Source organism: Pleurodeles waltl, chromosome 9, assembly GCF_031143425.1.
Source record: "Pleurodeles waltl isolate 20211129_DDA chromosome 9, aPleWal1.hap1.20221129, whole genome shotgun sequence".
NCBI classification, from domain to species: Eukaryota; Metazoa; Chordata; class Amphibia; order Caudata; family Salamandridae; genus Pleurodeles; species Pleurodeles waltl.
The window spans coordinates 218021127-218045152 of record NC_090448.1 but is presented as its reverse complement, the minus strand read 5'-3'; the positions used below and the strand labels follow the sequence as shown (position 1 = coordinate 218045152).

Below are 24026 nucleotides of genomic sequence, written 5' to 3'. Positions count from 1 at the left end.
CCCCAAGGGGGACAGAAATGGGCAACACCTCTGTGCCCCCTTTCAGGTGGCGACCCTTCCCCAAGGGGGCACCCCCAGCACAACACAAAACAAAAAAATCCCTGCCCTCCTTGGGGGCAGATGGCCCTACAAAATTACGGGCAGAGATGGGCAATACAAATTTTCCCCACCTTAGCGAGCGACCCTTGCCACAGGAGTTGCCCCCAAAATAAACAATAAAAACAAAATCCCTGGTGTCTAGTGGTTTTCGCCCCCCCCCCCCGGGGGCAGATCAGCCCAAAAATCGGCTGATCTGCCCCCGGGGGGGGGGGGGGGGGCAAAATACAAATAAAAATTGCCCCCGGGGGGGAGGGCGACCCTTGCCCAAGGGGTCGCCCCCAAAAACACACATAAACAAAGATATCCCTGGTGTCTAGTGGTTTTTGCCCCCAGGGGGGGGCGAAATACAAATAAAAATTGCCCCCTGGGAGGGGCGACCCTTGCCCAAGGGGTCGCCCCCAAAAACAAACATAAAAAAAATATCCCTGGTGTCTAGTGGTTTTCGCCCCCCCCTGGGGGCAGATCCGCCGAAAAAACGGCGGATCTGCCCCCAGGGGGGGCGAAATACAAATAAAAATTGCCCCCGGGGAGGGGCGACCCTTGCCCAAGGGGTCGCCCCCAAAAACAAACATAAAAAAAATATCCCTGGTGTCTAGTGGTTTTCGCCCCCCCCTGGGGGCAGATCCGCCGAAAAACAGAGAGGACTCATCTGTGAGCTCCTGCTCCGAAGACGCGCTGGAAGCAAATGGCTTCCAGCGCGCCGGCAACACTAGATGACGTCAGCGCGCTGCGCGCGCGCTGACGTCATCGCATTGCCGTGGGGGGGGGGCGGGGGTGGAAGGGGAAGGTCTTCCCCTTCCATCCCCGCCTGGGGGGGGAAGGGGGTGCACGGGGGGGCGCGCTAGCGTGCCCCTAAGTTCCCCTGTGCCTAGGACGAGATGATCTCGTCCAAGGCACAGGGGAACTGTAGCCTTGGACGAGATCATCTCGTCCAAGGCACAGAAGGGGTTAATTTTGCTCGTTTTTTGTGCTTTTTGCCCCTTGTGCGCTCCCCCAAGCGTTCCGATCCCTGCCGCTGCCTCCCTGCGGCCCCGCCCCCCTCGCGCCCCCATTCGCCGCTCCCTCCCGCCTCCCAGCTGCTCCTCCCTCCCCCCTCCCTTCTTAATGGCTGGCGCTGCGCGTCGCGAGTGAGCGACCTCTGACCTGTTTCAGGTCCTGAGCTCGCCCCCCACGACCGCAGCACCAACCTGCTGCCTCCTGCCTCTGTCCCCCGACCACGCTGCTGTTTGCGTGTTCGAGGCCCTCCTCCACCCGCAGGCATCCTCCTGCGCCTCATCCTTGGTGTCTAGTGGGCTCTGCCTAGCTCCACTTGACCCGTGTGCCGCTTCCGCCGTCCTGTAAGTTGTTTTTCTGATTGTTTTTCCGATTTTTCTGCGCCTCGCCGCCGGCGCTTCTGCCCCCGTTGTGCCCCCCTGATTGCTGTCTCCCCGATCGTGTACTGTGCCATTAGTGTATTTCATACTGTGTGTTTTCTATTGTGATTGCCTTTAATTTTGCTCGTTTTTTTTGCTTTTTGCCCCTTGTGCGCTCCCCCAAGCGTTCCGATCCCTGCCGCTGCCTCCCTGCGGCCCCGCCCCCCTCGCGCCCCCATTCGCCGCTCCCTCCCGCCTCCCAGCTGCTCCTCCCTCCCCCCTCCCTTCTTAATGGCTGGCGCTGCGCGTCGCGAGTGAGCGACCTCTGACCTGTTTCAGGTCCTGAGCTCGCCCCCCACGACCGCAGCACCAACCTGCTGCCTCCTGCCTCTGTCCCCCGACCACGCTGCTGTTTGCGTGTTCGAGGCCCTCCTCCACCCGCAGGCATCCTCCTGCGCCTCATCCTTGGTGTCTAGTGGGCTCTGCCTAGCTCCACTTGACCCGTGTGCCGCTTCCGCCGTCCTGTAAGTTGTTTTTCTGATTGTTTTTCCGATTTTTCTGCGCCTCGCCGCCGGCGCTTCTGCCCCCGTTGTGCCCCCCTGATTGCTGTCTCCCCGATCGTGTACTGTGCCATTAGTGTATTTCATACTGTGTGTTTTCTATTGTGATTGCCTTTAATTTTGCTCGTTTTTTTTGCTTTTTGCCCCTTGTGCGCTCCCCCAAGCGTTCCGATCCCTGCCGCTGCCTCCCTGCGGCCCCGCCCCCCTCGCGCCCCCATTCGCCGCTCCCTCCCGCCTCCCAGCTGCTCCTCCCTCCCCCCTCCCTTCTTAATGGCTGGCGCTGCGCGTCGCGAGTGAGCGACCTCTGACCTGTTTCAGGTCCTAAGCTCGCCCCCCACGACCGCAGCACCAACCTGCTGCCTCCTGCCTCTGTCCCCCGACCACGCTGCTGTTTGCGTGTTCGAGGCCCTCCTCCACCCGCAGGCATCCTCCTGCGCCTCATCCCTGGTGTCTAGTGGGCTCTGCCTAGCTCCACTTGACCCGTGTGCCGCTTCCGCCGTCCTGTAAGTTGTTTTTCTGATTGTTTTTCCGATTTTTCTGTGCCTCGCCGCCGGCGCTTCTGCCCCCGTTGTGCCCCCCTGATTGCTGTCTCCCCGATCGTGTACTGTGTCATTACTGTATTTCATACTGTGTGTTTTCTATTGTGATTAGCTTTAATTTTGCTCGTTTTTTGTGCTTTTTGCCCCTTGTGCGCTACCCCAAGCGTTCCGATCCCTGCCGCTGCCTCCCTGCGGCCCCGCCCCCCTCGCGCCCCCATTCGCCGCTCCCTTCCACCTCCCGCCTCCCAGCTGCTCCTCCCTCCCCCCTCCCTTCTTAATGGCTGGCGCTGCGCGTCGCGAGTGAGTGACCGCTGACCTGTTTCAGGTCCTGAGCTCGCCCCCCACGACCGCAGCACCAACCTGCTGCCTCCTGCCTCTGTCCCCCGACCACGCTGCTGTTTGCGTGTTCGAGGCCCTCCTCCTCCCGCAGGCATCCTCCTGCGCCTCATCCCTGGTGTCTAGTGGGCTCTGCCTAGCTCCACTTGACCCGTGTGCCGCTTCCGCCGTCCTGTAAGTTGTTTTTCTGATTGTTTTTCCGATTTTTCTGCGCCTCGCCGCCGGCGCTTCTGCCCCCGTTGTGCCCCCCTGATTGCTGTCTCCCCGATCGTGTACTGTGCCATTACTGTATTTCATACTGTGTGTTTTCTATTGTGATTGCCTTTAATTTTGCTCGTTTTTTGTGCTTTTTGCCCCTTGTACGCTCCCCCAAGCGTTCCGATCCCTGCCGCTGCCTCCCTGCGGCCCCGCCCCCCTCGCGCCCCCATTCGCCGCTCCCTCCCGCCTCCCAGCTGCTCCTCCCTCCCTTCTTAATGGCTGGCGCTGCGCGTCCGCACCTGGACCGCGCCCAGCGCCACCCCCCCTGGTCCTCACGCCCCCCGCATCACCCGCGTCCGCTACTCAACCAACGAACTCCGCGCACTCAACCCCGGCCCCTCCGCAGAGTGCTTCCTTGCAACCCCGAAGCACACAAAAGGACCTTTCTCCTGCCGCACCTGCAACTTCTCCTGCGACAGAACGGCGAAGCCAACAACAAGAACTTCCAACACCAACCACCTGAACTGCATCCTCATCAACACACGCTCCGCACGAAAACACGCCATCGAACTCTGGGACTTACTCGACACCACCGCCCCTGACGTGGCCTTCCTGACCGAAACCTCGTGGAACGACTCCTCGGCCCCGGACATCGCAATCGCCATACCGGAGGGATACAAAATCACCAGAAGAGATCGAACCAACGGAATCGGCGGCGGAATAGCCATCGCCCACAAATCTACCGTCAAAATCCACACCCACACGGACGACACCCTCAAGACAGCCGAACACCTCCACTTCCAGATCCACACGGACCCCAACACGACCCTCAGAGGAACCCTCATATACCTCCCTCCAGGACCAAGAGCCCCCTTCAGCGACACCGTCGCCGACCTCGCGAGCACCCACGCCCTCGCGTCCCAAGACTACATCCTCCTGGGAGATCTAAACTACCACCTGGAAAATAACAACAACGTCAACACCGCATCTCTGACCTCCAACCTCCTCAACCTCGAACTCCGTCAACTGGTCAACACTCCCACCCACATCGCCGGACACACTCTTGACCCCCTCTTCACCTCAAGCAACCACATCTCTTTCAGCCACACCTCCGAACTCCACTGGACCGACCATCACTGCGTCCACTTCTCTTATACGAAAATCACCGAACACCACCGCATCCCTCGACCTCCTCACCGCCGCTGGGGAAAAATCACCCAAGACCAACTAACCAGCACCGTCGTCAAAGACCCTCCACCCGGCTCAACCGACCCAAGCACTGCCGCCATCAACCTCCATCAATGGATCTTCGACTGCGCCAACACCTTAGCCCCACTCAAGAAACCCACCGCCAACCAAGGAAAGAAAAAACCAGCCTGGTTCACAGACGAACTGACCGCCTCCAAAAGCCTCTGCCAGAAGCTCAAGAAGAAGTGGATCTTAGAGCGCACACCCGACAACCTCGCCTCCCTCAAAAACGCCAACCGTGAACACCACCAACGGATCCGAGTCGCCAAGCGCACCCACTTCACTGAACGCATCAACAACAACGCCCACGACTGCAAAGAACTCTTCGGCATCGTGAAGGAACTCTCAAACCCCAACGCCAACTCCAACGACATCCCGCCCTCCCAGAAACTCTGCGACGACCTCTCCACCTTCTTCCACCAGAAAATCACAACCATCCACGACAGCTTCAATGCCACTCCGCCGCCAGACCCCACCCCTGACATCTCCACAGACGCCTGCCACCTCACCGCCTGGACCCACGTGGACGACACCGAAACAATAACAACCATGAACACCATCCACTCAGGCTCCCCCACGGACCCATGCCCTCATCACGTGTTCAACAAAGCCAACGCCATCATCGCCCTCAAACTCCGCGTGATCATCAACCTCTCCTTCGACTCTGCCACCTTCCCAGACAGCTGGAAACACGCAGAAATCCAACCCCTCCTCAAGAAACCCAAGGCTGACCCCAACGACCTCAAAAACTTCCGACCGATCTCTCTCCTCCCTTTTCCAGCAAAAGTCATCGAGAAGATCGTCAACACACAGCTCGCCCACTTCCTCGAAGACAACTCCATCCTAGACCCCTCTCAATCCGGTTTCAGGCAAAACCACAGCACCGAGACTGCTCTCCTCGCCGCCACAGATGACATCAGAACCCAAATGGACAACGGCGAAACCTCGGCCCTCATCCTCCTCGACCTATCAGCCGCTTTTGACACAGTCTGCCACCGCACCCTACTGACCCGCCTCCATGGAGCCAGGATCCAGGATAAAGCCCTCAACTGGATCTCATCCTTCCTCTCCGACAGAACCCAGAGAGTCCGACTCTCCCCTTTCCGCTCCAAAGCCACCAACCTCATCTGCGGCGTCCCCCAAGGATCCTCCCTCAGCCCTACGTTGTTCAACGTCTACATGGCCCCCCTCGCCAAACTGGCCCGCCAACATCACCTCAGCATCATCTCCTACACCGACGACACACAGCTCGTCCTCTCCCTGACCAAAGACAGCTGCCTGAAGCTCAACTCCGACAAGACGGAAGTCCTCATCGGGCGCACCCCTTCGGCCTGGAACGACTCCTGGTGGCCCACCGATTTCGGACCCCCACCCACCCCAGCCAGCCACGCAAGAAACCTCGGCTTCATCCTGGACTCAGCCCTCACCATGTCCAAACAGGTCAGTGCCGTCTCCTCTTCCTGCTTCAACACCCTTCGAATGCTCCGCAGAATTTTCAAGTGGATCCCAACAGGAACCAGAAAGACGGTGACCCAAGCCCTCGTCAGTAGCAGACTTGACTACGGCAACGCACTCTACACAGGCATCCCAACAAAAGACATCAAACGACTCCAGCGTATCCAAAATGCATCCGCCCGCCTGATCCTTGACATACCCCGCCGATGTCACATCTCCCCTCACCTGAAGGATCTCCACTGGCTCCCTGTGGACAAGAGGATCACCTTTAAACTCCTCACCCACGCTCACAAGGCTCTACACAACACCGGACCTACCTACCTCAACTCCAGACTCAACTTTTACGCCCCCACTCGTCAACTCCGCTCTGCCAATCTCGCCCTCGCCATCGTCCCCAGGATCCAGCGCAAGACCGCCGGCGGCAGATCCTTCTCCTTCCTCGCCGCCAAGACCTGGAACTCTCTCCCCACCTCACTGCGCCAGACCCAGGACCTCCTCGCCTTCAGGAGACTCCTCAAGACCTGGCTCTTCGACCGCTAACAGCTCACCCACCCGCCCCCCCCCCCCACCAGCGCCTCGAAACCCTGACGGGTACATAGTGCGCTTTACAAATGTTATGATTGATTGATTGATTTCCATGCTCAGAAACACTGCCTTGCCTGTAAAGATGCAGTTTCTGAAAAACATCGCTGTTTTCCCATATCACAAAAGGGGTAAGGCAAAGTACACCACCGTCCTCGTCATCACTGTCTTGCTCACTATCCCCAGCTCAGCCCATTCACACCAACTCAGACTGGGAACCACCTACACTCTAGCGAAACCTATACTACGATCCCTTGGAGCACGGAAGACTGATATGACCCCTGACATGATTACAATGTGGACCCTCCAGATGACCCCTGTCAAACCCTCCACCCCGGACAACACTGTCACCTACCACACAACTCACTGCAGACCAGCACCAAGTCCAACTCCTAGTCTAGTAAGAGGAAGATGACTTCCAAATTGAGATCCAGAACAGAACGTAGCGGTCTTAACATTCCTTATTATGCTTAAAAAGATGCTCAAATGCCCCACTGACAGCTTTGAAGACCTGTCCTATGAAGACGTGCATGATTTCACCCATAATGGAGAAGAAATATAAGCCTGCCCCATAGGATCCTATCTTCATTTGTGCACATGTTCCCACTGGATTTACTTGTTGTCCACACATCACTTAATAGGGTATTAATGCTAGGCACAAGCAATATCCCTCCACCTGATAAAGAGAGCACGCAGGTTAATGCTAAAGGCAAGACAATAACCGTTGGGGAGGACACTCAACAGCTAATCACTAACTCAGTGTGGTCTCTGAATACACCTGAAATCAGTGAAAACAAATAGAAGCCCTTATAAAGCACCTTCCGGATTGTTACAAAAGTGAGAAAAATGAAATTATCCAAGATGGCAAAATTATTTGTAGTGCCAACATCAGATGCATGCTCAAATCAGCTGATACAACCGTCCGCAAGATCAACACCAGTTTGCCTCCTCTGCTGCTACACTTGGCTTAGCTTGTCTGGCTTCCTCCCTGAAGTGCAGCAGTACCACATTGACGTGCCATTCAGTGGTGAATACCTGTTCATACCACAAGTTGACTGAATGCTGGAGAAAATTAAAAAGGATACCAATTATGCAGTCAGTAGGAGTGATCCAAAACTAGCAACAGAAGGCTGGTTTCCATCACCAACAGATGCAGGTGGTAGCAAAAACAGCAGGGTCCACATAATATTCATGGCAGCCATATATAATACGCTGACTGGCAAAGCCTATCCAAGCAATTAGAGTGATGGCGTGTCGATCAGTGTTTCACCTCTACCAGACGTCCCAACTTCTGGGAGAGAGAAAATGAAAGTTTTGGGAATTATCGCTCTTGCATTACACTGGTCGCAAACATGCAGTAGCACGTGCACTTTGGGCAAGAGTGCCTTGCAAGACTGTGGTCACAAGCAATCTGACAGTCGGACGATCCAGTGTGCAGTGTTCAGAATAAACTGCAATGGTTGAACTGTAAAAACTACTGGGCAAGTTATTCCTTGAACCCTAGCTGCAAGTTGCCATCAACACAGACATCCATCACTGAATGCGGTGCATACACGGGAAAGCTCACAATGCAGGGTCAGTGGTCTCTGCAGAAATGTTCTGGAACTAATGGCAGTTGAGCTAGCACTGCGTGCCCTTCACACCGCTCATAGCAAGGCAGTGCTTATTTGCACAGCCAACGTGACCAAGTGCTACATACAAAAAACATGGGAGCACACACTCATCACAGTTTCTCTGCTAATGCAGGCAGTTTGGCATTGGGTCATTAATCACCAGGTCTTCCTCCTAGTGGAACATTTCCCGGAGTGGGCAACAACTTTCGAGACCTGCTCAGTAGATCACATGAGCAATGAGTGGTGGATCATCTGGTCCGGGACTTTTGTTTACTTACGCTTTTTCTCAACTACTGCTCATCCCACTTGTGGAAGGGAAGATGACTCAAGCACCTCGTGATCTTCAGCAGCACATGCTATAAGTGGAAAATAATACTTGATTGCAATAATTGGTTTGCAGCTTGTAGTGCTTTTATCCAAATGCATCCACCCACTTCCCCGAATGTGAGTTCACAGCAAGATGGCAAACAATTATATTACACAGTATTCTTCTACACCTACTCTTACCTGCAGGGGAAAAACAAAATCTTAGGTTGAGTCTGTGTCCTGGTCTAGTGTTGATTTAAGGGAAAGTGTCATGAGTCACCTTAAAAACAGTCTTTGAAAGAAAAACAATTGCAATGTTTGCACTCAGCACTAGGTGGCAGTAGAGTACACACCATAACAATCTACAGCTCATCAACCTACAGGACTACAAGCAGCGAACTGGTTGTTAGAGGTACCCAACATGTGTTTTCATTATATTTTTGTTAGAATAATTAAGAGCATACCACTCTGCACTATATGGAATTATTTCCTTGACCAGGTCTATCAAAGCCACCACTTTTGACAATATACCACTGAAAGTAATTTAAATGAAAAGACAAAATGCTTCGGATAAATGCACAGTAAAATAAAATAGTTCCCTACCTCGAATCACATGCATAATAGTGACTGTGATATGTAAGTTACAGAATCGGCAATTCTCTTAAAGCCACCCGATTCTTAAACCTTTACACACCTCCTTTACTAGGTTATCTTAAGTGTGCAAAAAATAGGTTTGTGAGACCTAAAGTCAGATTTAAGATTTGTACAAACAGTGATGGCAGACGTCTAACATCTCAAATGTAATTTACCAGTAAGGGCATTCCTCCATTATGGTTGGTTTCTTCTTAGGCAAATCCAGATTTAAGGACACAACTGTAGGTCTTTTTGGAAGGTTTTGTGTGGAACATACACATGCATGTGAGTATTCAGCTATGACTTGCAAATAGTAACCCCCCTTTGAAGTACTGACATTAATACTGGTTGTTCTCCTACTGCATCCACAATTTAAAGCTCGTTGACTAATTTAAGTTGGGTGGGTTGTGCACTTACCTTCTTTGCATAAACATCAGCTTGAAGTAGGCAGGTTGACCAGTCACACTTGACCAGCCCCCGATAAGTTAATCTGCCGTTGGGCGTAATGGACCAACTAGTTAACTGTTCAGATTGTGAGAGAGCCTCACATATCCTCTTCCCACAACTGTTTTCTTCAGCTCTGATAAAGCAGACTAGTTTCGACATGGAGGCAATACCCCTGAATAAATATCTGGGTGCAGTTATTCTCCAACTGCAACATCAGAAGGCTTCCAGAGTGTAGAGAAGACATGTTGAAGCATCTTGGACAAATGTGCCAAGGCATGTAGGAGGCCCTATAAGTTATTACTAAAAATAATTTGAATCATAAAACCCTTATTGAAGGCATAAAGGATGAGTTTTCTTTCAGAAACATATACTTATTAGGAGTAGAACACAAGGATTGGCCATGAAATGCACGTTAGCTGCATTACCCGCAAACTTTACTCTTAGGCAAAGATGTTACGGTTTGAAATGCCCCTAAAAGAACACTCGTCCTGACAAAAGTGCTACCTATTCTATTAGCTCAAATTTGTAGGTGAAGTACTGAAGGCTAAGAAGATGTGTCCTATTTATTACTACACCAAATTGTTACAAGTCTTTAAGTTGCAAATGATTTAAAATCATAAAAAATTAGTGGGATTTGTACCCTTGAGTGGAATAGTGCTGAAGAAGCTCATTGATGTTCAGTCGCAGAGACATATTATTGTCAGAGCATTGTTAGGCTTGTTAACAGAAGGCTTTCATATCGGACCGGCAATCGTGCTTCATGTAAGGAAGTCACTTTACACTCTGTATTGTCATGAGCTTGTCGTCTTACTTATCAGCTGGTCTAAGAACCAAAAAGGACAAAAGATAAGTAGTTTCCAGGATGAATTGATTGGTTCCCACACAAAAAGGTATACTCCTTTCGCAAATTAATAATTTCCATAAAAAATGTTTATAGTGTGTGCTATAACACCCGGGACAAATTACAGCAGAAAAGTTCCCTTTTGTGAAATATTTATGGGAATGGGAGACTGGTAAAATAGTCTTTTTAACCAGTGTTTAAAAAAAAAAAAACATGCTATTGAAGGAGATATGGTTATGGAAGAACACACGTAGTGGGTGATGAAATGAGCACTAAAATAGATGCACATGAAAATGGCTGCTATCCATTGGGCTACTTTCTTACTGTAGTCTTGACAAAAGAAACAAACTATTGAACTAAAGGTGCTATTAAGTGTAAATGTGATCTTGCACGCCTAAATGAAATGTATATCTTTAAGAAATGGACAGTAGTGCTTCGTTTGGCTCATGTAATTAAATGTTGAGAATAAGGGCTTACATAAACAGTTTTCTGGTCTACTTCAACAAGATCTTCCAGATTCTTTGATGTGTTATCCAAAATAATTCTCTTTGTTTTTATGGATTTCACTTTAACTGTATGTTCTAATGCAAGTGATGTAATCATGGAAGATCTTTTGCAGGTCTAGGGCAACCCAGCTGCAAACTGCCCTCAGGATCCACTGACAATGAATGGTAAATTCTTGGGGACATTTGTATCTAATTCAAAGTTAATTGGAATTAATGCTCAAGGACCCTTGTAGACAAAGCACACAGTACTTTTGGAAAAAGGGAGAAGGAATGATCCACCAACTGACCATGTTTGTATGGCACTTTAGCATTGTTGGATGCTTAAGCACTTCCAAGTAACTGACATAACATGCAAAACATCCCTTCGTGGAATGGCCTTAACAATGCGGGCTAAGCAAAACGTATGTTTAGCACACAAGCAGAACAACACTTACCTTAACCACGGCTGGCTGCATGTCTGCCTTAACCGCACATATGCCTAAACCACACACATGCATGATTAAGACAGAGAGCGGTCTAGTGGTGCAAATGGGCAGAGCAGGAAGGATCGGGAGAGGACGCATTGAGGTAAGTGGGGGTGGGCAGAGCTTAGGGGGTTGTTTTTAGGGGTGGATTTAGGGCTTATCAGGGTAGTTTTATTTTATACAGGGGACAGGGTTTTAGGGCGTTCAGGGCGGGGAGGGTCTGAGCCAGGTTTTAGAAGGGGGGGAGGTTAGAGGTGGGGAAGGTTTTAGGGCAGGTGGGGGTTGTCAAGGTAATTTAGATTTTAGAGGCGGGAAGGTTTTAGGGCTGAGGGCGGGTGGGAGTAGTTTTTTTTTTATAGCCATGGTCTTGGGGGTTGGGGGGGGCCGGGTAATTTTTTTTTTTTTTTTTTTTTTTTTTTTTTTACAGTGGCAGATTTTTAGGGCTCAGGGAGGGGCTGGGGTCAGGTTTTCGGGGGACAGTTGTAGGGGTGGAGGTAGTTTTAGGCCTCAGGGCGGGTCGGGGGGGGCAAAGTAGTTTTGTTTAAGAGGGAGTGTTGTATAACATAACCACGCATGCCATTACCACATATTCATTTACTAAGCATGCTTTTGCAAAAAAATTTATTGTAAAGGCATGCATGGTAAAGACGTGGTTGTGGTTCTGATTCCGTTGTTAAGGCATGCGTGGTTCTGGCATGCGTTGTGTCATATAACCCATTCCTTCACGTTGACCCACTGGATGTGTGCTGCTCAGCAAGTTTCATCAATTCCAGCAGGTTTCATCCAAATGTCTAAGCATTTCTCTAAATGAAAGAACACAATATAAGATATTTAAAATATATAAAAATACCCCAGTCTGTGGCGAAGAATGTTAGGACCGGCTTAGTGCCTCCATCTTAAAATTCACGTTTTAACTTAGCATTTTATTTTCTGTAACCTTTTACATGGCTTTTACTCATGTGATAATGTACTGAGAAATTGCCGTACATGTTGCTTTTTTCTTGTAAGTGTTGATGTCATATAATCTGCACTCCGCCCAAGCCTTAGCACACACAGCACAATGCCCTAAGTATTCTGACTGTCCGTTGAGACAGCTCCGCAATTGCAAACATATCATAAAGTCGAGCCTGCACGTCTGACAGTGTGACACAAACGGTGCTTCTGCCTCTGCTCCAGATTCTTCACCACTTCTGCTGTAATTATCCTGCAAGATGTCACACAGTGCCCATGATGCAGCTTTGACTGACTCTGATCCTGACCACTACCCACACAGCACAATTGCCTGCCCTACACCAGAATTGCTTCCTGGCCTCTTAGTACTTCTTACCCAGGTACTTGAGGTTGGGGAATCAGGCTATTCCAATTGATCTGGCACAGGGTACTCTCGCTATACTCTTGATAGTGTAGGTAGTATCAGAAAGGAGTGTATCAACAAAGTAACATTACAATTTATCTTTTTCACCATTTTTGCAATGCTGGTTACCATGCTTTGTCTCGTTTACCTAACAATGGCAGCTCATGTTTTTTATACAAGAATAAGATTGTTGCAATAAATGTTCTAAAAGACATTTCCACATGTTTCTTGTGTCTCATCTCATACGCTGAATGACAATGAAAGGATCGATCTGTTTCCATGATTTCTTTGGAAATCTGAGTATTCATGGTTGAGGTTGCAAAACCCATCTGGTACCCTGGTATGTTTAGGGGTTCAGATAGGGCACTGTGAGCTAGCGAGGAACTGTTTCAGCATTTCCTAATTGTATATGTGGAATGAGTCCATCAACCTTTATGTTGACCAGATACACAGTCCTACTTGATTCATAGGAACCGTGTAACAGGACATATAAAAAAGTTCCCTTGTAAATTGGTGCCTTTGAGTGATAGTCCTGCATTGTTGGAAATACCTTGGCCTGCGTTATAGAGGTGATTGTCAATTCCAGAAAATTAGTCGGAAGCAAAAATAAATCTACTGTTACCAAAGAAGTAAGTGCGGGTTGCTCAAGCAAACCGGAGAGCAAATACATAATTTAAACTGTAAAATAACAGGTATGTTTGAGGACCTTATGAAGTGGAATGTAAAATATATGAACCTTATAAAAGAAGATATGGCTTCCTGTTTTCCTCCCAGTTCTGTCTCTTTGCAGCGTGTGGTTCTTAAGATTTCATGAGTCAAATATTTAATACCTTTTATATGGCTGCCCACACATGGGGCTGTTACCCTATGGGCCAGTCAGCTGTAAGTTGACTTAAACGTAATAGCTTTTCTGATTCTGGGTTGCATAAAGAAAGTAATTGTATGAATAAATATTTCAGTCTTCTGGTCGCCTCCAAAATGCTGAGTGGTGGACAGATCAACTGGCTCCATTATTCCAGCTGGTAACCCTGTTTAGAATTAGCACTTATATTTGGTCTGGGGCTATAATCAGGTTGATCCTGGCTGTTTGGAGCCAGCTAATAATTGATTGAGATACCTTTTAGATTGAAAAAAAATGGTTCTCTTAAGAAAGATATTGTGGTCTCAATCAAACCGTCAATCTTTGAACAAGGAGGCATTGAATAAGACCATTCAAAATAGGCAATTGCTTTACCCTGCAGGCCACTACCTAGAGTTTGATGGAGGTTGATTGACATTAATGATGTGGATTCGTCAACTTCTTGGCAGCTTTTGATATGCTCAAACATAATATCCTCTTGCAAATGTTACAAAGCTAGAATATCCCCTAGGACCCTCTTTTGAATTTGCAAGTGCTGCGTATGTTTGAAAGTGGTTACAAGGTCAATTTGACATTTCTGACTGCCTCACACAGCATATTCAGGTTCATTACCATCATTTATTTACCATTTATTGGCAAGACCTTTGACAAAAGCAGTTTATGTTTAACTGCAAGATCATATTAATGCTAACTGTCTCCTGCATAACTACCAGATTGGCTTCAGATCACGCTGCAGCACAGAGACTGGTACCGTACACTTTGTAGATGATGCCCACATGACCACAGATAAGATGACTCCTATCTCCTGCAGATGGACCTCTCAGCCACCTTCGGCACATTCGACCATCCCACCCTCATACGCAGCCTGGATTCTCCAATGGGATTCACTGGGAATGTCCTTCACTGGTTCACCTCCAGCCAACAACAAGTTGTTCACATGGACATCAACAGGTCCCAAAAGAACCCTATCACCTGCAGCGTTCCCTAGAGCTCTTTACTGTCCCCTTAAATCTCTACATGGATACACTTGGTGTTCTTCTCACCTATAACTGCATCAAGATTACTCAATATTTTGAGTTTACACACTGTACCTGAAAGTCTCCTTGGCTTACAACATCTAGCAATTCGAATTCTATCTGCACATCATCTAGACCTGGAAGCTCCACTGATCCAAGCTAGAATTTCTGTTAGTTGCCAAAAACAAAAACACAAAAAAGTTCACACCTGGTGCAATGACTTAAACCTTCAAACCCCAACATTCACTGAACTCCAAGTCACTTGGATTCACCTTGGACAGCATCCTCGCCCACAAGGGACACATTACCATAAAAATAAAACAAAGACTGTCTTGTTTCAGCTCTCTCTTCCAAAGAAAGTAAAACCATTTCTTCCGAAAACATCAGAACTGCTGTTTGAAGCTCTTGTACTCTAGTAGTTGGATGGTGTTTATGTCATGCTTTCTGGTCTTTCACACAGGCATCACTTTAAGGGCATCAAAAAGCAGATGGCTTGTCCATGGACAAATATCATTACATCACCCTCATTGTGATGGAACTCCATGAACTCTTGCTGGCCCGCATCATCTGCAAAACCAGCCACATGATTCATAAAGCCGTCACGAACAGCACATCTACTTATCTTGCAGACAAGCTCACCATCTGTGGTGATTCTCGGTTCACCCATGGCCATCAGACTCCAGACTAAGAAGTGTTAAAAAAGAAAAATTTGCAGCGGGCCTTTGCCATCTATGCATTCAATATCTGTAAAAACATCCCCTTATTTCTCAGGGCCACCCCAGAGCTGTTCCAATTTTGAGTTGAAGGGGCAAGTCTTTAAAGAACATTACTTTGCAGTGCATTAACAGGCTGCCAACCAGCTATCTCTCCTGCCACTTGTTGATTATGCTGGTCTTTCACCCTGTTTAACACTCCATTGCCTTTTGGCTGAGTTTGTGCCAAAGAAATACCCCATACATACAAATAAATGTGAGTAGCTTGTGTAGAGCTGCTGGCTCTGTTTAGCCTTTTTCTCACATTTTAACCTCAAGCCATGCTAAATTCTTCCTCTTTATCTCTCCAATGGGTTTACACACATTACTTTTTTATTGGATGCTAATGATGTTGTCCTAAATGGTTGCTAAGGAGTGGGGATTCAGCAATATTGTACTCTTCACAAATTAGTAGTGAGCACACAAAAAATCAAAGTGATGACGTTTAGATGTTGACTTTCAGGCCCCAGTCTTCCAAAAATGCTGTTGAAAGTTTCTAGGATAACCTTTTTTTCATCAAAGTTGAAGTGGGGCAAGCATGTGATTGTCACAGTACCTCGGTATAGGTTCATCAGATGCTTTATTACAAGTTTGATCTATGCTACCATTGGTTGGTTAAGCCCTTGCCTTTGAAAGAGTTTAACAGCAAGCAATCCCACTAACACTACTTGGAACTAAAGTGGTGAGCATAGAAAATCAGATGCATAGGTGCCACTTGGAACCATCTAATTTGATTTGTTTGTTTTCTTTACCTGTTTTTATAGTTGTTTGAGCTCTTAGACCGGAGGGAGCTGGGCCACCTCACATAGATAATTTGACCTGATTTTAGGTCTATGAGATTTATCCAGTTATTATTAATTTGCGATTCTAATTTGATGTCTTTAGTTTGTTGTCATACACTACTAAATGGGTGCAGTGTGTTTGGGAGCACCTTTGTTTACAATTTGGATTTTCGTGCTTTCCATTTGCTGAATGTAATTTTTTATTCATGGAAGGTGTCTCATCAGTTAGGAATATTGAATGTTTCTGACACCACCATAAGTTTCTATTCGCTTACAACAAGTTCCTTGCGTAAATAACTAAATTCAATTTTGAAGATTAAATAAAAGTGATTTTGTTGACTGTATATATATCCCGTGAAATAATGCTGTCAAAGTTTGGGTTAAGAAGTTTTATTCTTCAGATTTGTACGGTTTTAATATTATGTATGTCATTTTCCTCTTTTTTTGTATGCTTGTATAATGGGCAGTTGTCTAAATGAACTAGTATTATAAAGTGAAAATGCAAATTTGTGTTCATCGTAAACCCCTGCATGATTTACACCTGTCTCAATCCCACAGAATGAAACAATGTTTTGAGTTCTGAAGGCGATATAGCCCCTCAGAAATCCTATAAAAGGCACAAATTTGGTCTAATAGAAGTAGCACTATGTGCAAATAAAAAAGCTTTTCTAATTATATATATTATTTTCATTTGCATTACTCTGTTTATTGACTACCTCATTTTAAAGTTATTTGATGTCTCTTAGCTCGTTTTACCCTGAAAGGCGGCTTTAGCCTTTCTTTCCATTTTCTGAAACCGTTTCCAAGGGGGTGCAGGATTTGTTATTCTACCTCAATAAACCTTCAGTTTTTTAATTACTTACAACCCTTGTGGTATGACTGCCAGAGAAACTACTGCATTCTGGGATCTCTTTTTAGTAGCTTTGTCATCCAAAGATTTGCTTTGATTCAGGAAGATTTGATCAGAGCTTTTGCTATATATTTATCTCCCTATATTAAAATTAATAATTTGAACAACAGTTATAAAGATTGTGAAATGTGTATGTAGCCAGGCAACCTGCCCCGGAATTTTGCATCTAGGGATGTTTTTCATGCTGTCTTTTTTTTAAATGCCAATCGCAACTGAGACTTTCTCAGTGGTGAGAAAAGGTGGTTGGCTAAAATCTCCAATTTTACTACTAAGGTACAGCTTGTTTATTCACCCTCCATGTTTTATTAATTGAGTTTAGATTTTTGTATTCACTCTCCATGAATAGACTGGCCTTGTTTTTATCATGCAATAATAGTGTCTTAGTAATTTGCGTTATAAGTTCTCAAATGCACATTTAGGGCCTAATTAGAAATTTGGTGGACTGGATAGCCCATCCTCCAAACTCCCGAAAGGGTGGCTGCTGACATAGTGGTGACCACTCCGCTGGACCTATTAGTTGTTTCCCACTAGGCGATGGACAGAAACTGAGGTTTATGCCCATCAGCCTAGCAAGAAACAGGTGGAAACATTGTCTCCAGCTCGAAATCTATGCAGCGGCAGTGCTGCCGCCACATGGTGCACCAGCAGCCTCGCAATGCTCAATGTCTGCCCAGCAGACAATGAACATTACGATGATGCTGGGAAGGGGATGTCTGCACAGCTCATGCTAAGTGCAGGGGCCCCCTGTGGCCCCCTGCACTTATTCTCTTATTCTCTTATTCTTCTTGTTATTCTCCGCTAACCTTTTCATGGTGAAAACGCCATGAAAAGGCTGGAAGAAAACAAGGTTGTAATCCACAGGGCAGTACTGCCCTAGGGGATTGCGACCATCACCCGCCGTCCACCCGTGGGTATCACCGATCCCTGCAGAACCCTGGGGGTCTGACCGCCAGGGTCTTAATGTGACGGTCAGACTGCCACAGCAGCAGCGGTATTGACTGCCACCCCGAGACTGGCAGTCTCAAGACGGCTAGCCACATAATGAGACCCTTAATATCCAAGTGTCAGCTGTTTTACTGCCCCATTTATTTCAGGACAGATGGAAGAATTTAAGAGAAACATTTTTTGTCTATATGTTGCTTAGTTGCTTACATAGTGATTGTGCTGAATATATTAACACATTATTATTTATTTCAACTCTTTTATTTTAATGTGAGAAAAAGAAAAACAGTGCTGACAACAAGTCAGTATTTTGCTGTGTAAGCAACAACTCATATTCATGTTAATGGTATTTTTGTGTATTGAGCAAAATAAAATGCAGGCATATAAGAAGTGTTTATTTTATTTCTGTGACAGGAACTAATGTACAAGAAGCAAAGCGAATTTTGAATGAAAGTGGATTGCCAATCAGTGCTGCCAGTGACCTTGATGATGCAGCTAAGAAAGCAGTGGCCAGTGTAGCAAAGCTGTGAACCGACTTATTTCATTCATCCATTGGAAATATCAAATTTTACTCAAAGCAGTTTTCAAGTGTGTAAGGAAGGATTGCACATCTTTCTATATTCTTTGGGCACATCTGGGACAGAAAATAATTAGAAAAACAAGCATCTTCACATTGTTTGGTGAATGTAACATATGTACTTAGAACAACTAAATGTTTCTAACACCATTGTGTTTGTCAAATTTGGGGTAAATGGTTGTCTACATTTTTATCATTTCATTTGGCTGAATCACCGATGGCTGCCTAAGAACTTATCTTTTACACTACATGTTAAATGTTTTATTAAAAAGTGAGGGACATCCAGAAGAAAGATGCATCACTGCAACATTAAATTGTCCTAGTTGTTAGGTGAAAATGTTCATTATACTGTATTGTTGCTGCAATTTTGAAGCTGTACATGCTCAGAGACCTCAAATGATTTATATATAGCTCATTCTCTCAGATGACTAATAATGTATGCTGTACTGTTTTTGTGCAGAAAGGATATCTCGTGCCTAAGCAAAAACTTTCTGATGGCATTTTTGCTAACCATATTGCTAGTGTACCAAGTTTCATATTTGCTCAACACATAGCCTAAACCGAAATAAGATTTTGTATTAATTGCTTCTATACTGTATGTACATATATATCTAAAAGTAAAAAGCAGCTGCTAACCTATGGAAGGATTATCTACTGTACACTTTTTAACATGTAAATGCATATCAACTTGAATAATTCAACAGTTACTGATTTGCACATGTACAGTATCACTCCATCACTAGTACTTGACCCATGTTATACCCTATTGTATGATTTTTCAGAACGGACTTACTTTTATTGTTACTTAGATTTTAATACAGAAGTTGTGCTTATAATAACTTTTTAAAACCTTATTCTATCCAGATAGCATTCAAATGATTAACATTTCCTGTCAGGTGATCATTTTTCTTTCGATTTTATGTTTCTTTGGTTCTGCTCTACTCAAGGTATCCTTATAATAATGATCCATTAAATGAGACCGCACTCATCTTCTCAAAATGCAGTCTCATCAGCTGTGAAACTATTTGTTCTTTGTTATCTCTTTTTTTCCAGTCAATGTCAAATCTGTAAGGGTATCTTGAAACTCATCTAGTAAACAAGTATATTTCAGGGCAAACATGTGTAAGTTAAGTAGCAAAACCTATACCGTAAGTCAGCATTTCATACAGGTGGGTCTTATTTGGATTAGATGGCATAATGAATCTGCATTTCAATTGAAGATGTGCTTAAAATCATATAATTATAAGTCGATAATGATATGTAATGTTTTGGTCATGGGTTAAAATAATTACTGTCCTAGGGCTTAATGTTGCTCAACTACCGGAGTTTTACTTTAGCTGTACCATGTATATTAAATATACAATTCCCCTCTTTTTTTATTTTTATTTTTGATTTAAAAAAGCACGGGCTTGTTTTCTCACTGTTTTATCATTGAAATTAAGCGTGTTAATTGTTTTGTCTTTGTACATTTATATTATATTCTGTCCATTTGAATAAAACACTTGCATTTCTAAATTGTTAAAGTTGCAACTTTATTCTCCTAGTTGGTGTTTAGGTGTTTCAAAGCTGCCCGTGTCAACATATTTGCATACAGTATATAGTGCTTGAAGCATAATCTTTGATTACATAGAATTCCATATACTTGAAAATGTACTCTGTAAAGTACATTTTTCGGATGTATTTTTGTTAATTAGACTAAACTCCATCTGGTCATGGTGTGTGTGTGTGTGTGTGTGTGTGTGTGTGTATATATATATATATATATATATAAATATACATACATACAGATGGTCTCACCAAAGAACAAAAATATATGTCCACTGCAAGTGGCCAGTGCATTCCCAGCCTCCATCTCTCTCTTACTCAAATTTCAAAACTTCAAAATTTCAAAACATGGGTGTGTCCCTTTATCAATAGTTCTAATGATCCATTTCACCTTGAGATGTGGCAAGGTAAAATGGATCATTAGAGCTACTGATAAAGGGACACACGCATGTTTTGAAATTTGAGTAAGAGAGAGATGGAGGCTGGGAATGCACTGGCCACTACAGTACAGTGCCCAAAACCAAAATGTTCTTGGTATTACAATCCAGTGAGAGAAAATATGATTGGGACTGTGTAGAAACAATTAAGAAAAATCAGAGTGGTAGCATATCCAGCTTGGTGCATTATGGGAAATGAAGTCTGTTTGTAATCATGAGTGAATTAAAGGAGGAGTAAAAACGTATTTAAACACTAGTGGGTGTGTGTCCTGTAATTACCGGCATCTGAAGAAGGCACTTCTCCAAAACGCGTCATGCTGGGGTGAGGAAGTGGAATCCAGGAGTGCCCCTGGCTCTGTAGTTGAGCTGCTTGGTTTGGATATATGTGTGTCTGTGTGTGTGTATATATATATATATATATAAATATATATATATATATATATATAATCATTTTTATTTATTCCTCTTAAAAAAATGAAAATGAGGCCCCTTTGTTTTCTTGATAATTCCTCTAAAAATAAGGATCTGGTCATGTTTGCTTAGAGAAATGTAAATGATGATACATGACTGTGTGTATTTTAGGGCCTCGGAGCCTTCAGTTTGTAGCATTATATGTTCACTTAAAAATAATAGCCAGACCATACTTCATTTGATATATTTTGGGCTATTGAGGGTTGGATAGTGTTGTTTGGACATTAGGATTTGTCAATTATTTTCACGAAAAGCTGAGCGCAAGTAATAGTTTTTGCACAAATTTTCCATACTTTGGCAATATGTTGTCTGTTTTTCTGAAAATATGTACGTATCAAGTGTTATTGTTTTTATCATTATATGAATTTTACTACGTGTCCCAGAATGCCTCTTTGTAGTATGTATGTTTTTTTTGTATATAATAGAGATAGAACAGTTGCTCACCACCGTGAAAAAGACTGCAAAGGTCGAAATTCATTGGTGGAGCTGTGATTCCAAGAGTAAAGGTTTTTTAGCGTCTATCCCTGAAGTGAGGTGATTTTGTTTGGTTTGTGGACATTATGGAAGACATGGTCACACCTCACTTTTACTTGAAAGCCCGCTTTATGTATATGTGTGTGTGCTGAACTTCTCCTTATTTTTTATTATTTACTACTGCAGCACAGTCCTAACGCATTCTGGAGACCCAGTCTCCGTGATCAAGGAGACTGGGTCTCCAAAACACATTGGGGTTGTGCTGCTCCAGTAAATAATAACAAAGGAAGAACGTTTTTGATGAATGTTTCGGGAGTCCCTACCCCATGCGACCTGCCACTTTTCAGGCTCAGGACAAGAGCGGTCTAGTAGTGTGAAATAAAAAAAATAAAAAATAAAATATATATATATATATATATATATATATATATATATATATATATTCGCTGATAAACCAAAGGTTATAGGGACTTTATACTTAGGTTGACGTTTTACTCATTCAAAACCATAGAAATTCAGCAGTTGTACTTATAGGTATACTTATGTTATGAAACTTGTGGCCTAACGTTACTTAGCTGCACGAGTTATAGCTTCTTCACATATAGCGCTTATGACAATTCATGGCACAGTCTTCATAATATTTTGCCAATTGTAAATCAACAGATTCACAATGGGTGACGTGTCCGACTTATCATGGACAAGAACAGACTTGTGCCACCTATTCTCTTTGGATACAGTTTTTGTAAGCACCCTTCATATCAATTTATATGTATGAAAATGCTATTAACTATCTAGACCAAACATATCTAACCTCCTGTATAACCACTCCTGTCAGATTTTCAAATCCTATGGCCCCATCAGCATCCTGTATACTGCTATTCTAATGTGGGAGTAGGTACCACAATACTTGTTCTCCTTCTATGCTATTGTTTACTTAAAACAAAAGATGTCTAACTCACCAAATCCTATATTAATCTAGGATGTGCTAGGATCAATCATGCAGGATGAATAAGAAAGGTGTCCCTTATTCATAGTCCCTCGCCATCATGAAACTTTTCAATGTCTGAAGCCATACTTGGCAAATCCCCTTATTCGCTTAATACTGCAATGTTATATCATGTGAGACGTCACAAGTGAGAATGATGTGGTATGTATATAGGTGAGCAATCTGGTACCCGTGTTGTGACATCAGGGTTGGCTGAATGCAGGCGAAGGGAAGTTCTCTGAAGCATCTTTCTATAAGGTATGTAGTGATTTTGTGGATAACTGCCCTATGATGTTATACTACCTTTTTCCTGACTGGAAAATGGTACTCCCAATGTATTTATGTCTACATGGGCATTCCAACACACACCGACTTAAAACAATAAAAAAAATGAACTCCCCTGTGACGTGTGGGTCTGCAGTCTAAGGATTTCTGATGTAATGACCACAGTGTAATAGCTCCTGATGTAAAAGTAGCCAATTAAGACGATTCCACACTGCTAAAATGTGAAGAGATGATAGTGCTACTTTTGATTTATGTACATAAGTGTTAAGAATAAGGGCTCACATAAACATTTTTTGATTGACTTACACAAGATCTTTAATATCTTTTGATGAGTTATCTGGAAGTATTCTCTTTTTTTCTGTGGTTTTTAGTTTAAAGTTATGTTCTGGTGGAAGTAATTTAATCATGGAAGTTATTTTACAGATCTATAACATCCCAGCAGCAAATTTTCCTGAAACCCTGCTGACCAAATGGTAAATGCTTGGGGACATGTGTATTTGATTCTAAATTGATCTGGGTTAATAGACAGATGCCCTTTGCAGACCCAGCATATAGTACTTTTCAAAAGGGGGGAAGAAATGGTGCATCAGCGGACTACATTTTTATTACAGTTTAGCACTGTTGACAGCTTAAGCACTTCCAAGTAATTGACCTAACACACAAGTCACCCACCCAGATTGATCCACCGGATGTGTGCTGCACAGTAAAAACAGGATTCACCAATCCCAGTAAGTTTCACCCAAATATCTAAGCACTTGTCTAAATGAGAGAACACCAAATCAGTTATATAAAATATATAGTAATACCCCTGTCATATACAAGGTTTCCTTGTAAGATGATGCCTTGGAGTGATAAACTCACATTGTTGGAAATACGGTGGCCTGCATTATAGGAACAGTTGTCAATTACTGAAAATTCTAGGAAATTGGTTAAAAGCAAAAATAAATATACTATTACCAAATAGTAGGTTAGTAGCGACTGAACATTGCTTAAGAATCCATACAGCAAACGCTTAAATTAAATCAGAAAAAAACAGGTCTGTTTAAGGACCACATGAAATTCAAGGTAAAATGTATACATGTTTTAAAAGAAGTGAGTCTGCCTTTTTTCCTCCCAATTATCTCTCTGTGAAGTGTGTGGTTCTTGAGATTTCCACAGTCAAATACTACCTTTTTATAGCTGCACCAATGTAACACTGTTGCGATAAGGGCCGTTTAGATGTATTGTTGACTCAAACGCACTATCTGTGCTGACTCTAAGTTGCATAGAGAAAGTTACTGTATGAATACATACTTCATTCTTATAGTCTGGAAATCTCCCTTTTTGGTTATCCTTTAAATTTCTGATTGATGGGCAGGGCAGATCAGCTGATCCCTTATTTCAATTGATAGCCCTTTCTGGAATTATCCTTGATATTTAGCATCGAGCAATACTAAATTTGATCTTGGCTGTTTGTAA

The 24026-nt window shown here is 44.5% G+C and overlaps 1 protein-coding gene across 1 annotated transcript in view; it reads left to right on the top strand.

Moving 5' to 3' along the window:
* Positions 1–19886, top strand: part of SUCLG2 (succinate-CoA ligase GDP-forming subunit beta) — a 449139-nt gene extending 429253 nt beyond the window's left edge. Inside the window, exon 11 of the mRNA XM_069206576.1 lies at positions 18209–19886. Coding sequence (XP_069062677.1) covers positions 18209–18324 — 116 coding nt within the window. The 3' untranslated portion in view covers positions 18325–19886. The remainder of the gene's footprint in view (positions 1–18208) is intronic.
* Positions 19887–24026: the final 4140 nt, after the last annotated feature.